This window comes from Danio aesculapii, chromosome 3 (assembly GCF_903798145.1).
Source record: "Danio aesculapii chromosome 3, fDanAes4.1, whole genome shotgun sequence".
In the NCBI taxonomy this organism is placed as follows: domain Eukaryota; kingdom Metazoa; phylum Chordata; class Actinopteri; order Cypriniformes; family Danionidae; genus Danio; species Danio aesculapii.
This window is the reverse complement of record NC_079437.1, coordinates 40,785,183-40,801,906: the sequence shown is the minus strand read 5'-3', so window position 1 is coordinate 40,801,906 and position 16,724 is coordinate 40,785,183. Positions and strand designations below refer to the sequence as shown.

The window sequence follows — 16,724 nt, the reverse complement described above, 5'->3', positions numbered from 1 at the left end:
ATGAAATCGCTGAACGATTCATATGGGAGTCGCTGGGGTAATTAGGTAAAAATATATGCATGAAAGTGTTTTTTGACCTTGCATGCATATAAGACTGTTGTTGGAGACTCCCAAAAAAAAATATGACCCTATTTCATGTATAATAGGGGCTCTTTAAAATGTAAGATTTTTTAAGACCCCGCAGATACCCTGTGATATCAGATGGCCAGAAAGGGATTCATTTTTTATAAATTGTTAAAATATTAGTGTCTAGTCCAGAGACTGTTGTGTATTTTCATGATTTCATGTCACATTCATTTTTTTGTGTGATATGACTAAAGAGTGGTCATAAACAAATATATTTTCTCAATTCATGCAGCTAGGACCCGGAAACAGTATTCCATGAGTCACCACTTAACAAGCGGATTTGAAACGCAGTAGTCATGTGTGGAAAAAGGTGGATAGCATTTCATTTCTCACGCATTAAAAGCACAAACCCTGATTCTGTTGTCCTCCACAGGATCTTGTTTACGGCTTTGCAGGGAAAGGGGCCTAAAATGAAAACACACACAAAATAATAATCAAAATGAGTTTGAGAGAAACCACCAAAACTTATAGAAATTTTGGCAGAGTAGATGTTAAAAATTGGAAAATGTACGCAGATCCTGAAGTGGTTTGTGTGAACAAAGCATCGGCTAGCAGTGAAGAGTGCATGTGAGGTTTACGATCCCTTTAATAGGTCTGGAGAGAGAGTTTAATGATCTATTACAAAAGTTGAACAGACTCGAAAGCTTTGGTATAGAACAACATTTCCTGACATTGTGTGAATTAAGCAAACATTACAGTATGACCAGGCGTCAATGAGGTTATGGCTACTGGAATTATTATATGTGCATAAAAACACAAGCCAGTAAAAGACGTACATTTGCATGCAAGTTAAATGTTTGATGTCGGTATAAGTAAAACAACAGCTAGTCTTTTTAAAACGCTGTGTAAATACTTTAGGTGTAACAACCAGATTTAGATCAAGTGACTGCACTCTTGATTCATTATTACAAGAGAATCATAATTAAAAGAGGTCCTAAACTGAGAAATCTAAATTCTCCATCTTTTTACATACAAGATGTCATGATACAATCAAAATATCTTGTGTGAACACAGGAAAAAAAACAGCTTCAATTTTTCATAACTTCTCTCTGTGTGATAGCAAAGTGTAATTAAAGACCTCCTACTCAGAACATTAATGCCCACTTAAACTAAATTGTTAATGTAATTTTTTCAAGCGATTTTTAAAACATTTGCTGAAGAAAAATGCTGCTTCATACAAAAATAAAACTGCATTGCGAGAAAAGATCACGTTTAAGCTAGTGTCAATAAATCTAAAATCCTAATACACAATTGATTATGCAAAAAACAAATGCAAACTATAAATATTATTATGATTATTAATTTAAATAATTATATTAAACTTATGTAAACAATTTTAAAGCAAAACAAACATTTCAATTGGCATGAATACAAAGGTCTCCATATTTCCCAAGAAACTAAACCATTAATTCAAACAAGGCTTTGTATTTTACTCATATGATAATTTCCATGCAAATCATAATACTTGTACAAAAAAAATGTTTGCTTCCCAGCAACTGACCATTTAAATAGAGCAATGAAACATTTCTTTAATATATTTACATATGATCGTTTGGCAACATTTTACATTGAAGATAAACAAACTGCGATGCCAATAAATAATTAAATGAATATTGTGTGCACAAAGAAGCTCAGATGATTCCGCAAGAACTACAATGCTGAAGAAATATTTTGGACTTTCATCAATACTGAAAAAGTGTTGCACTTTTTTTGTTTGTTTGTTTGTATATTTTTATTGATTTAAGATTTTTTACTAAACCATAGAGTCATACTTAAATAGACAGATTGACTACACAAAAATCCTCATTTTACATTAGGGATGTAACAATTCACCTGACTCACCATTCCATACAATTCACGATACTAAACTTACTATACGATTTAGTCACAATCTTTTAACAAAATTATTTGAAGCTAATTTAAGGTAAAGAGAACTTTCATTTTGTCTTAAAAGCTGCACGTTTTTTTGCAAAATAATACATTTTCTGCCATAACTCTCTGCTATAACTTTTTTGCAAAGCTTTTCCAGGCCTGGAGAATGCCATGTCAAAATCTATGACTTTGGGTTCATACAGTCATGGAAAACTTGGAAATTTCACATGTTGACAAACTCGCCACTAACAAAAAAAAAAAATCTGTGTCGACGCTGGTTTTGGTATATTACACACACAGTTTTTTGTATAATGACATGGGTATGACTTAGTTGTACTCTATTACAGAGGTTTACGAGGACATGTCGGATGTCCTTGTAATTCAAAATGACATTTTGATATTAATATTAATTTTTTTCCTGTGAGGTTTCCTGTGAGGGTTGGCTTTAGGGTAGGAACATGCAATTAGTGGTATTTATAGTGTGTGTGTGTGTATATATATATATATATAAAACAGAGAAAAAGTAAAGCGGGTGTGTAATTGGTATGTGTTAAGGCTCACCATATGGTATGGTGGATGAGACAGGGTCATGGGTGCAAGGATTGCTGCTGCTGACAGCCCACACCATGTATCCGCCATCACTATGAGAACTAACAAAGCTGTTCCCGGACCGTTCCCAGACCAAACTCTCCAGCTGCTGCAAGAGTGACAGTCCCACACAATACACAGCATCACAAAAAGGCCATGATGAGAAGTCAAAAGCTTTGAGTTAAACCATCTGCACATCAAAGCACTGATGATTTAAAGAGCACGGATAAATCTCTTGACCTGATCACTTTGAAAGTTGGCAATCATTTGACATGTACAGGCTGACTTTAAAACACTGATGTCAATGTTGAATTTTAATTCAATGCGTTTAAATCAAAGAGTGTTGAAAGTCATTCGAGAGACATCAAAAACTCAAACACACACCCACCTGCTTTCCCAGGAAAAGGTTGTCCACATGCCGACTGTTGAGGTCCCAGAGCACCACCAGGCCTCTGCTGTAGCCAATGAGGATTTTATCTGAGTCTTTCGGATGTTCCTGCAGGGACTCCACAGGCCCCAATGATTTTCCACACTTGTACTCCTCTGGAACGCTGAAGAGGGGAATAACCAGACACGTGGATAAGATTATAACCAGCACATATTCATTCAGAATGCAACAAGAAAACCCAAAGTGGAGATTAAAATGTACAACATGGAATGTTTCCAGAAACAAAGTGACCTCCACTGTTTAAAATTTGAACATGCTAACAGAACAGTATTTTAGAAAATAACCAAGGTATTTTTTTTGATGGAAAACAGTGATCCATTTCTGTAGGTTACAGCAGTCAAAAATTTGCATGAAGCATGCAAGCTCTTGAATGACTTCAGCACATCTGCAGGCACAGGGTATCACTAGTCTGCTCTGCTGGGATCTTGATCGTTTTTTTTTTTTCGTCTCTACTACAGTTCACTGACTGTAGTGGGTTTTCCACATATTGTTAGTCAGGTTTAGTTCAGGACTCTAGATTGGACATTTCATTATTTTATTGTTTTCACGTTCAAGGAACTTCTTTAACCGTTTTGCTGTGTGACAGGGCTCATTGCTGACTGATTCATTGAGTAATGAACACAGGAATCACATGTTGCGGAAGGGGCTTCTAAAAAACAATTGCATTTACTCTGTCATTAAGCTTTATAAGAAGCCAAACTCCCTGAGAAAACAAACGGCGACCCTTCAGCTCCACCGTGATTGTCCCACTGATTTCTTTACAAACTTTGCCTTAAGTCTTTCTCTGGTTTGATGAATATATAACTTGACTCTTGGCGTGTTGATTTATAGAAGTGTTTTGACACTGATGGAGTAGAGCATGTACAGTTAGTCATCTTTTAGCACCTAAATTATCAAATACAAGCAAAACTGTGTCCAAATGTGGGGCTTTTGACAGTTATTAAATCACATAATTCCTCATTTGTTGTGTCATAAATGAGCATTGAGAATGAAAGTGCATGTATAATTGTAAATTAGATCTCTTTCTCTCTTAAAGTGACAGTGGGATATATTACTGTTGTCGACTGCACTTTATTATTATTATTATCATCATTATGATATATGAATCATTATTATTACTATTAAATAAACAACAAAAGACAAGGACTAAATCGCTCGCTGCTCTTGATTAAAATCCTTCAAAGTCTTAATACTTACTGTGAAGACTGTGCAGCACAGTTAGTTTCAGCAGTATATTTTCATTCTACTGTATTTGGTATATTAATTTACAATAATTTTGTTTGTTTGATTTTTACACTTTATATTTAGTGACCCATTCTGCTGTAAGATTGATAATTGTGAAAGGTCATGATCTTTAAAATTTGTAATTGCAAACCTTATTTACAAGAAAAAAAAACTACTTTTGATTAGTTAATTTTACTTTTAAATGAAGTTAAGCCCATTTAATGTCGCATGACTAGGGCCAGACAGAATCTGCTGACTTGTGATATTTCTGCGCAGAATATTGTTGAAAATCTGCAGATTTATGCAGAATGATTTTGGGAGTATCATAACTAAAAACTTAATATATGAAATAGAAAAATAATACCTTTTATTTAATGTTTACAATACAAATCCAATTACATCCACTTTATTTGGTAAACAAAGCAAATCTCTTATATAATATCTCTCATATAAAAACAGAAAATATTACTTTACAAGCTGTATTGTAAATAAATCATAAGAATATTTTCATATTCGTCAATAATATTACTGAAATTAAGTTTAAAACTGAATAAATATAAATTTACACACATTTACACAAGTACATAAACAGAAAAAAATGATGGGCCAAAAAATCTGCAGAAATTCTGCGCACGCAGATTCCGTGTGGGCTACAATGACTGCAATCCATCTCATGAACACTTTATGATAGTAGTTGTGCAACAAACATCACTACTTTTTATACACATATACACTTATTTAACAACATACTTTACATGCTGATTTGCACATAACATCGGCTCATATAATGTTGTATATAGTAATATACATACAGTATACATACACTGTGTCAATTTGTATATTTGCATTCACTACTTACTTTTATTTTTAAAATTTATTTATTATGCGTTTATGTCGTCTCTGTTGCACTGTAGAAGCTCTGTCACAAAATCAAATCCATCATATGTGTGAACATACCTGGCATTGAAGCTCTTTCTGATTCTGAAAATTATATTTTGTCAATTTTTATTAATATTTTTAATAGGTTTTTTTTGTACTTGATAGACTTCCAGTTTTTTTAGCGGACTTGAATGAGTAAGTGGCACTCGAAAGATTAAGAGCGACCGACTTCTTTTGCTGTGCCTGAAACATTTGGAAGATTTATTCTCTTTCTAGTACCAGTCAACTGCACTTGTTAGCTGAAAAACCCAAATCAGAGTAAACACACTACTTACCTCCCTAAACACAGAGTGCTACTGAAGCACACATCAGAGGTTACAGAAAACAGTCACTGCAAAACTTCACTCAGCACTTTTATTCTCAGCTGAATCGCACACTGGCTTGTGTGGAAAAGCATTTCTCATGGAAAAATGTGCAGGTCTCAGGGTTCAACGAGCGAAGAATAAACCCAGCTCCAAGCTTTGAGAACAATGTATTGAACATTTGGTAACAATTACTCCTGATTCATGTTTGCAAAACCTAACAGGGTGAACGGAAAGAAAACACGAAGTTCAATAAACAAGTATCAGCGATACCGATGTAGAAGTGACACGGCAGGAGTTGACACAGACGCTGACATGCTTAAATACGGTTTGTAAGCCAGACAAACGATGAGCAATCAAAAGCCACAGTCCGGGATTCCTCTGTGGCTGTGGCATGAATTCAAGAGCTGGAATGTGCATGTACACCCACAGAGCCAGGGATGAGATGAAGCCATGGAGGGGGGGACGAAAAGAGGAAGGCGCATGGAAAAGTAGGACTGGAGTAGTTGTTTGGTGGCTAGACTTTGGATGAAAAAGGCCACAATATACCTATTTTACAAAAACAATTGAAGGATTTTACAAGTACTTTTAAGAAAAATAGATAAACAGATACACACATCTTTAAAGAGGTTTTGAAAAATATTGCACAGATGACAACAATGTCAAAATGATCCCTTTTCACAGGGATCCTTGAAAATTATAAAATGTAAAAATGTAAAATTATTAGCATGGAAGGCCAGTAGTTGGAGGTGTAAATTTCTAAAGATGGTCGACTATCATTCATTTGGTTGTCAAATACTTGCACATGCCAATAAAATAAACGCATAATATTCATTAGCATGTCACAAGCAGCTTGAAGGAAAAAACAAATAAATAAATAAAAATTCTGTAGTTTTATGTAGTTCACACAATGAGGATAGTGGAACACACTTTTAGACATCTTACATTGTTCTTACATTTACATTTTTACACGTTCTTTGCATTCTCAGGACCCCAAAACGTTTCTTATGTGTAAAATATTGGACAAAACATTTTTATGCTTTTTAAGTGGAAAAAAGGTTTTGGAAAATGAGAAAGAAAATTCTTTCCATCTCTAAAATGTTTCCAGAAATGTTCATTATATACATTTTTCTGATGATTTTCCCAATTATTTATTAGAGCATAAAGACACTCCACTGTCTAAACTAAATTTCTACGCAAGTACAAATTTAAGAGCCTTTTAGAATAATAATTCAATAATACTATGGCTATAATTTGATTTCAGTAATTAGGAAATTAAGACAAAGTATTATTTATATATTAAGCACTTATGAATGACACATTTTAGAGCTGATTTAATCTTTATAAAAAAAATAATACAAAAAAAAAAAAACCCACAAGAACAGCCATAATCATAAAACAGTTAATATTTAAAAAATGTAGTTAACTTCAAATAATAAAAAAATACAACTACTACAAGTAGATATCTATGACTTCTACATCTGAAATCAAATTACAATTCTAGCTGATTTAACAAAAATAAATAAATGAAAAAACATAGATATTGATTAAATGATTGAGGATTCAGTGTTTGTTTGTTTTTTTTAAACAAATTGTGTCGGTCAACGCAGTGGTTGCCTTTGGCTATGTTGAATTGGGATTATAGTTGACCAGGAGCCATAGTTTGTCACCTTGGATTTATAAGGTTCTATCTGCGTACTGAATTATTTTAAGATATTGAGCTTCAAAGTTTTTGCATTCCATAGCAAACAATGTGTAACATTTGTTTTTCAGATAAAGTCTTAAAATGTAAACAACTTATAAAAACATTCCATAATGTAAATAAGTTGTCATTTAATAAGAATATGTCAATAACTCCGTTTTAACAAAAATGTCAGATAGAACTTTATAATTATTGGAGATTTTTATCATAATGGAGCAAAAGAACTGTGCCTGTATGAGCATTCTCAAGAGAGTTTAAAACATTCAGGCACAAGGAATTATACCACTTAAAACTTTCATAAAAAAATATTTTATTGAATTATATATATTAAGTCATCTATTGAAATTGTATTCTTAACACAATATATAACAGCAGAAAAACAATCGCAATGTCATATTTCCAATATCATGCAGCTCCAGTATATGTCAAATCCTAATCAGAACTGACTCAGAGTAGCAACTGAACTAGTGAGGCAAGCAGAGTTTGGCCACCCCAGAGTAAATTAATATTATAGTTTCATGTTCGCCCTTCACATTAAAACTCTCATGCATATCAATCTAGATGTCCCACATCCCTTAAAAACAAACAAACAATCACAAAACACAATAATGTGTTTTTCAATTAAGGCACAAAGTACATTCTAGCATTCCAGATCCTGCAGATCCCCAAAGATGAGTGTGCAAAGCTCATATCCTCCGTTTTAAACGCCTCCTCGGCTGGAGCTCAAGAGATTTGGCACTTGGTACAAAAGCATTTTGTTCAGTAGTTTCCTGGCTGACACATAGTTATTACCAGTGGCTCAGATAGGATGCCCATTACCCCAAATTGTGCTCTGTTAATGAGCAGTTCAAGGACTCTGAGAAGCAGATGAGGTCCGCATTTAGCCACCCAGGCTATATCTGCAATAGAAGCTGTAATTTATCTCTGCGTTAAACAGCGTCTTCAAAGAGTTCGATGAATAGCTAGTGTGATTTCCCTGCCTTGTTACAGACAGAATTACAGTCATTAGCAAAACGGGTTTCTTCTTTGCAGCCAAATATATTAAATATTTATAAATATTCTTACAATGACAACTGAAAACCAGAGGCTTAAAGAGATAGTTCACCCAAAAATTAAAGTTCTGTCATCATTTACTCACCCTTAAGTGGTTCCAAAACGTTTCTTTCTGTTCTGTTGAACACAATTTTGAAGAATGTTGGAAAATGGTAGCCATTGATTTCCATATTTAAAATGGCAGTTAATGGCTACCACTGGCTTTCCAACATTCTTCAAAATATCTTTTGTGTTTAAGAAAAAAAAAAACGATTTTGGAACAAGAAGAGGGGAGTCAATGATGACAGAACTTTTTTATTTTTGGGGAACTATACTTTTAAGGCAACACACTGCTGGTTAATGGGATCAAAATACCTAACATTTCTCACTATACTTCTTCAGTTGATTGTACACATCATCAATTGCAAAGATTTTTCTATTTTTTAAGTTTGATAAAAATAAGGATTTACTTTGTGAAACATGCAACAAATTGCATACATTTCTAACATAGAATGTCAGGTTAAAAACTTGTTTATTTTTGTTCTTTTTTTATTTAAAGATTATTTTTTATTAATTAATTAATTAATTAAAAATTAATTAATTAATTAATCATACAATATTCTGATAATATTGCAAATAGCCAGAAAAATAAATCAATAACAATTTTTGGGGTAGAATAAAATGAGGTTTATGATTAGCATATAGTGCTTGAACTTATCCTTTCTGTAAAACCCTTCAGAGTACAGATATAAATGAAACCGTTGTTTGATTCATATGCACTCTCAACTCTCAAAGTTGCGATTTATGGCTCAGCGCAATAATCTAACTTTGAGAAAGAAAATTGTAAAAAAGTGAGAAAAAAAAATGCTAGTAACGCTTTAGTTGTAGTACAGATTCCCTATTACAATGTTTCCCTTTACTACATATTAAAGATGCTGAGGCTACGTTTTTGACTCTTCTAAAATCATAAAAATAGCATAATTTGTTTGCAGATATTTAAGAAACATGCCAAGTGAGCATGAAGATAAGTGAACATAAGTGACATAAGTGTCTGATATTCTCCTTTGAAAATGTGTGTTATGTGCCAGAACCTCTGTCTTTGTTTTGGTCATTTAACGCACCCAATGATTGTTTAGCCAATTATAATTAAGTACCCTGGGTTGCCTTGGTGTGATCATTCAGTAATGAAGGCTCTTGAAGCATGAGTCCGTGACCGAAATGTGACCTCCGGTGGACAGTAGCATCCTCCGAAATGAAACGCAGATTCAGAGTTACGCATGAGGTGTTTATTAAATGGCAAATAATGTAAATATTATGCAAGTAACCATTAGGCGAGCAGATTACATTGTAACCTTGTGTCCTAACAACATGCTACGTGACGTGATTTTCAGTGATAAGCAATTTGGCTGTTTTACCAGATTAAACATGACAAATTTAAATACAGCCATTCAGAAGCACAGCATAGTGCACTTACTGCACTCCAACAAAATGGTAAGGTTTATAATCTAATTCATACATATTAAACCTCTTTAACATTAGTAAATGTAGATACTATGTAGAACTATCTGCTGTTTCTCTCAGTAGTATGGCATTAAATGTCAGATAAAATGGCATTCAAACTCACATTATTAGTATTTAACACTGAATAAAGCACATGAGGTTTACCTCAGGTGATCATTGTCAGTTTTCTGTTGTTCAGCTGCAAGGAATAGAAGCCGTTTATATATATTAAATTTCAGGTGTTGTTTAGAACAAAACTCCTTTTAATATGGGAAATATTTCTTCTATCACATCCTGTTGCTTATACTGTATTTAGAACACTGTTTAAATCAGCCTTTAGGCTCAACAGTCAGGCACACTGCTGTTGTTGTCACCAATCTGGCAACCTGTGCATGTGTTTGTTTTAAACTAGGTGTGCAATACCTAGTTCAACCACTGGGTGTCAAACTTTCATACTGCACTTTTAACTATGGTGTTAACTACACACTTTTTAATGGAATCAACTTTTCGTATAATCTGAACTTCTCAAACTGATTAAAAATACCAAGTTCAAACTTGATTAACGTATTAAAAGAAGTTAAAGTAACAACACATTTGTTGTCATGTCTTTGTGTTGTCATTTGTTGTACTGCCTGATTATCCTGTCTATTATTAAGATGCTGGCTGTTTACTAGCACTTATAATTTCTCACTCAAACATAGCCAACAGCTAAACCCAACTACAACCTAAATAACTATTAATAAGCAGCTAATTATTAGTTTATTTTGCTAAAAGTCTTGGCCAATGGTTTATTAACAGTAAGAACTGTACCTTAAAATAAACTGTAGCCAAAATAGGTATTGTAATTGAAATCTATAGACTTTGTAAAGAATAAAAAAAGCTAAACTCTACTTTGTTTACTTATCAACAAACATTTTATACAACCCCAAAATCTTAAAATTGCAGGCAAAAGTTGTTGTTTTTTCATGCACCTGTCAGTGTCTCTACTTGCAGATCTCCCGAGATCACAGGGATCAAACTCAAACATCTATCTGTGGGGGTGTGAAGTCTACTGTGTTTTGGCAGTGGGACAGGAAAGCTCAAACTCCCTATAACCTACTGACAGGGAAACAGACAGACAGACACAGCTGGGGACAAGAAGGGGAAAAGAGCTTTGTGAGAATCACTAAGTTTGATCCATTCCCAGTTCATAGTGTAGGAGGGAAGTGTGACAAATGCAGCTTGGACAGGGCCAGAAGAGGGAAAGAAAATAAACTAAAAGGAGGCTGCAGCTTCATTACGCTCATGCACAGTCCTTTCACAGGGGGCTGGAGTCCCCCAATGCTTGTTTTATGAGGTAAGAGTTGAGGAATTCATCCAGACAGCCATCTTTATTAGCTTAAAAATACTCACTCTCCCCTGAGAGACATTCTGAAAATACTTCTCAGTGAGGTTGTAGAGATTATTAGGGTTAAAGGTTCATACCAATAAATACTTTATTTAGCATGGATGCACTATATTGAACACAAGTGGAAGAAATACATGTTACAAAATATTTATGTTTCAAATAGATGTCACTTCCATTTTTTGAAGAAAAAAAATCTATTCTGAAAAGAATTTTAAATAGACTGATGAGCTTTACATCATCACATCCTCTAAATTATATTGTATACATTTCATAGTCTTTAATATTATTCAGATTTCTTCCAACTTTGTAGTCAAAATGTAAAACTGTGTAAACATTGACATTTTTTCAGGATTATTATTATTTCCTTCAGGAGCAAGATTATAAATGTCTTTAGTGCCACACACAAAAAAAGTATATTATGAACACACACATGTATACACATTCATACATTTAATGAATTATTCTGAGGCTTCTAATTTAATTTCAATAAGCATTTGTAAAAACTTCTGTTAATTGATTGAATGAATAAATTTAACACCATCATCAACACGTGTAGCAATATATCAGAGTAAAACCACCTCTTAGTAATTTGACACATCACAGTTGTGATCGCTACTATAGACAGCAGTGTTTAAAGGGCACCTATGATGAAAATCAACTGTTGTAAGCTGTTTGGACAGAACTGTGTGTATGTATAGTGTGTCCACAGTCATATTGGAGAGATCTCAACACAATAATTCTCTTTTTTTTTTTTTTTTTTACTACTTGACGTTAAAATATTATCCAAATCCTAGTGATTTTGAGGCCCACTGCAACGTGACGTAGGAGTGCAGTTTTCCCCGCCCACCGAATTGATTACCATGTTTGTGAAATAACATGTATACAACATGTCCACAGAACATTATTTTGCAAATAAACTGGGGTTTAAAATATTTGTTACAACTCTCTGTGATTTTTATAAGTTTCAAAAGTTTAAATTGTTTTTAAAATAGAGCATGTTTGTAATAAAGACAGTAAAATCACTAAGTATTTCTCAACCACTATAATCACCACGGCTGCATGTGAACAAACTCCTCCATAAATACATGAATTAAACTTACTTGGTATTTTTGACTATTATTTCAGCTTCATCCAAGTCTTTCTCTATCACTGATTGCTGTTTACAGAAGAAGCAGATACACACATGGGAACGGTGGGAGGAGAGAAGCAGCTCATTTGCATTTAAAGCCACAGGCTACAAAAACAGCTACAACGTATTCAGACACCAAAATGGACAGATTCTGAAGGCTTTAATAAATATTCTGATTGATGTCTTGAACTGAAACTTTACAGACACATTCTGGAGACACCACAGGCTCATTTTACATCTTGTAAAAGGGGTAAAATAGGTGCCCTTTAAAGCTGAAAGTTCCATCTTGTTACTTCTGTGATAATCTGACTTTTTGTAACCCAGAAGCAATTCTGAAGAGTGTGGTTGAAGAGTTTAGAGTTTGAACTGCTGTTGTTTAGAGAAGAAAATGCATCAGTTTAAATTAGGACAGCAATATTTTTTATGATTAAGTTTATGATAAAGTAAATAAATAATAATAATAAATAATAATAATTAATAATGATAATAAATAATAAATAATAATAATAATAATATATTTATTTTTATTTTATTTTTCAGTTCTGACTGACAATAAAAATAAGCATATTATTTTCAATCAAATAAATGTAGTGGGTTTTGATGGGCATAAGAGGGTTCTTTTATCAATCCTAAAGAAATAGATAATGTTTCATATAACTGGTCTTTCATTTTTACAGAGAAGCTAATGAATTTTGTCTATATTTTTCCTCAGTAAAGTGGTAATCTGGATGTGAAAAAGTGGATGATTTGACAGGGTCAGTATGAGGACTGAAGATAAGCTCTCACCTCTGCATGATCTCGTCCTGAAACAGAGACTTGTTGAGCAGGGTAAGGGTAGGCAACTCCAGAAAGTGAACCCCACCACCTTCAGTCCCCAGAGCGAGAAGGTTACAGCTCAGGTTCAGCAGCATGACCGTCACACGAGTTGCACTACACAGCACAAACAGCAAAATTTAATTCATTCATTCATTTACTTTTTGGCTTAGTCCCTTTATTAATATGAGGTCGCCACAGAGGAATGAACCGCAAACATATCCAGCATATGTTTTACACAGCGAATGGCCTCCCAGCAGCAACCTACCACTGGGAAACACCCATACATTCTCATTCACACACATGCACAGGGACGTAGCGGACATTTTAAAAATGGGGGGGACGGCTGTATGAGATCATACATTAATATAATTATTAACCACCTGTTTCTAAATGGTCTGTCTCTAAAAGTGAGGGGGATGTATCCCCCCCTTCCCCCGCGGTTGCTACGCCCCTGCACTACAGACAATTTAGCTTTACCAATTCACCTATAGCGCATGCCTTTGGATTTGCGGGGGAAAGTGGAGAAGCCAGAGGAAACCCACATCAACAAGGAGAGCATGCAAACTCCACACAAAAATGCCAACTTACCCAGCCAGGGCTCGAACCAGCCTTCTTGCTGTGAGGTGACAGCACTAGCTACACGCCACAGCAAGAGCAAATTTGAGTGAGAAAAAAGTAAAAAAAAATGCATCACCTTGTGCTCTCGATGCCCGGCCTGCCAGGCAGGTTGAAGCTGTGAACTTCTACCAAATGTGAGCGGTTTTCTCTCTGCACGATCTCCCAAAGGTGAATAGTGTTATCATCCAAAAGAGAAAGTATCCTTCCCTGCAAAAACCAAAACAAAAGTTCAAAGTAAGTTCAAACTCCAATAAAGCACACTAATAAGACACAATAAACTACAATGGCAGGAGTAAATACAGGAATCTCCCGAGTGTAAAATGTCGAAACAGTCTTACCTGTCCACAGACGAAGTGTATCTGCGTGACAGCAGCAGTGTCTTTATGAAGTCCAGTCATCTCCACCCCTGGAGCACCATATCTTAAATGACCAGTCAAGGGATATTTCACCATCTGTTAGTCCTACAAACTCACAAATTGCTATGGATTTCTGCCCCTTTTCCTGTTCATTCACGTAAATCAATTGACACAATTTAAGTTGTATAAAGCGCTGCAGAATTTTTTTTTTACAAGCTTTTTTCCCCAGATGTTGTACATTACATTTCTCCATAGAAGAAAGCTGCAGATTTGGCTTTGAGAACTGATTAAAGAGTTTATTAGTTCTTACATTCATTCTTGTTCTCTTCAAACAATAAAAATAAATACTTCAAAATGTATAAAGGCTTGCAATTTCAGCATAAAATAAATAAATTTATTAAACAATATATAATAAAAATAAATAAATAGAAAAAAATAAATATAAATAAATACATATAAAATACAAGTGACAAAAATAAATATAAAATATAAACAATAATAAGTAAATAGTATATAAATAAATAAACAAAAAAATATATAAAATATAAATAACAAAAATAAATAGAAGATAATAAAATAAATAAAACTGCATTTTAATATTAAAAAAAATAAATAAATAAAAAGTGTACAAGAAACTTGAATGGTTTTGCTGAATTGTTCTTTCAATATTTTCGGTGACTTTATTTTAGGATCACAATAATTAATATGTTAATGTGCATGTTTTTGTGATGGCGCCTTGGTTGGTTTAGGCCCATCATGGATAAATAAAACAAAAACCTCTAGCAGATGCAGCTAGTGTATTAACTATTGATTCATTGAAATGATTGATTTAAAAAGGCAGAATCATTTATAAATGAAGCAAGTGGCCATCTTTATGAATGAATCATTTGCTCACTTGGTTGATCCACCCAAAACAGATTAATCTGCTCATGATCATGCTCATATACTGAGACTCAGGAAAAATAACTCTCTTGCTTGTGTGTTGCTATTAGAGCTACATCTTAAAAAGATAAAAGCAAATAACCCACACAAGAATATCTATACTCCAAACTTGAATTGTAGGGTCATCCTATTGCTGCTTTCTGAAAGACTTTGGGCTCTCAAGACATATTGCTTTTTTTGCTAAATGTGGCATATACTTTAATAATGTAGCTGTATTACAAAATGCATACAAATGTCCTCACATGAACATATTAACAGGTTACTTAAATACATTTTATTCCTGCTAATGCCAATTACCTTTCAGTGAATTTTATTAAAATCATATTTGTGTATTTTATGCCATGCAAGCAACAAAGGCTATTTTCATGGCAAAAACTACTAATTAAAAATAAATACAATAAATTGAACAAACGAAAACAATATAAATTGAATCAGAATTACGTAGTTGTATGATAGAAATTCTACACATTTTCCTGGTAAAACTTTGCTGAATATCTCTTTAAGTGAGATTACTTTTTTTTATAAAGAAAAAAGTCTGCAGTCACTAAAAAGGGGACAGTCGAGTCAGTCCAATAAAACATGTTTTACAGTAAAAGGACATTTGCAGAACAAACACTGAGTGAGGTCTTCACCTTTAAGCAAAAAAAAAATAAATAAATAAATTCAGGAGTCTTGTATGTTCAATATGACTCTGGGAAAGAACAATAGTTTAAATCTTGTCTTAAGGAATATTAAAAATAACACTAGTTTAAGCCACAATTTATCCTATAAACTACTGGCTTATTACCTGCCTATTATTAAGATATTAACTGTTTATTAGCACTTATAAAAGTATGATCTTATTCTGCATCCTTAATCCTATACCCAAAACCTAAACCCAACTACTACCTAACAGACTATTAATAAGCAGCTAATCAGTAGTTTGAGGTAGTAGTGTGAGTTAATGGTGTGTTAATAACATGAATTTTGACATAAAATAAAGTGTTACCAAAATACAATTGAAATTTCAGGTTTATTTCATACAACTTATTCGTGCATGCATTTCCACTCTTCTCGTCACTTTAATATACAGCAATTCATGATAGGTCTGATCTCTGAGGGGGTATTTACAATCAGTTTTTAATTTAAATAGATAATAAATAAATAAACAAATTAATTAATTAATTAATTTTTTTTATTTTAAAACTGATGCTAAATTCCTCCCTCAGAGATCAGACCCCATACTAGATATAGGATCCTCATACTAAATCTTGCTTTGTATTTTAATGGACATGCATGAATTGAAGAGTTGAATATCATTGACTATGATTGTTGTTGCTTTTTTGTTTTGTTTTTTCCTAAAAGACATCTGACTAATCAAATATGCAATGTATTTCAATTATTTTTCTTGTTAAATTTATCAATAAGTGGCATGATAATAATAATAATAATTCTTTCATTTATATAGCACCTTTTTTGGGCACTCAAATCGCTTTACACATTGGGGGGGGAACCTCCTCATCCACCACCAGTCTGCAGCATCCACCTGGATGAAGCGACAGCAGCCATGTTGCGCTAGACCGCACACCACACACACCAGCTGATTGGTGGAGAGGAGACAGAGTGATGAAGCCAATTATCATAAGGGGATGGTTAGGAGGCCATGATGGACGGAGGCCAGTGGGCAAATGTGTCTTTTTCGAAAGACATCCTGAAATTCTTTAACGACCACAGAGAGTCAGGGCCTCTGTTTAACGTCTCATC

General features: G+C 33.7%; 1 protein-coding gene across 2 annotated transcripts in view; it reads right to left on the bottom strand.

Moving 5' to 3' along the window:
* Positions 1-16,724, bottom strand: part of llgl1 (LLGL scribble cell polarity complex component 1) — a 79,681-nt gene that overhangs the window by 31,610 nt on the left and 31,347 nt on the right. For both annotated transcript variants that reach the window (XM_056453991.1, XM_056453992.1), the window contains exons 3-8: positions 14,022-14,103; positions 13,760-13,890; positions 13,036-13,179; positions 2,975-3,137; positions 2,560-2,695; positions 477-531 (exon numbers count right to left, since the gene is read on the bottom strand). In XM_056453991.1, coding sequence (XP_056309966.1) covers positions 477-531; positions 2,560-2,695; positions 2,975-3,137; positions 13,036-13,179; positions 13,760-13,890; positions 14,022-14,103 — 711 coding nt within the window. The remainder of the gene's footprint in view (positions 1-476; positions 532-2,559; positions 2,696-2,974; positions 3,138-13,035; positions 13,180-13,759; positions 13,891-14,021; positions 14,104-16,724) is intronic.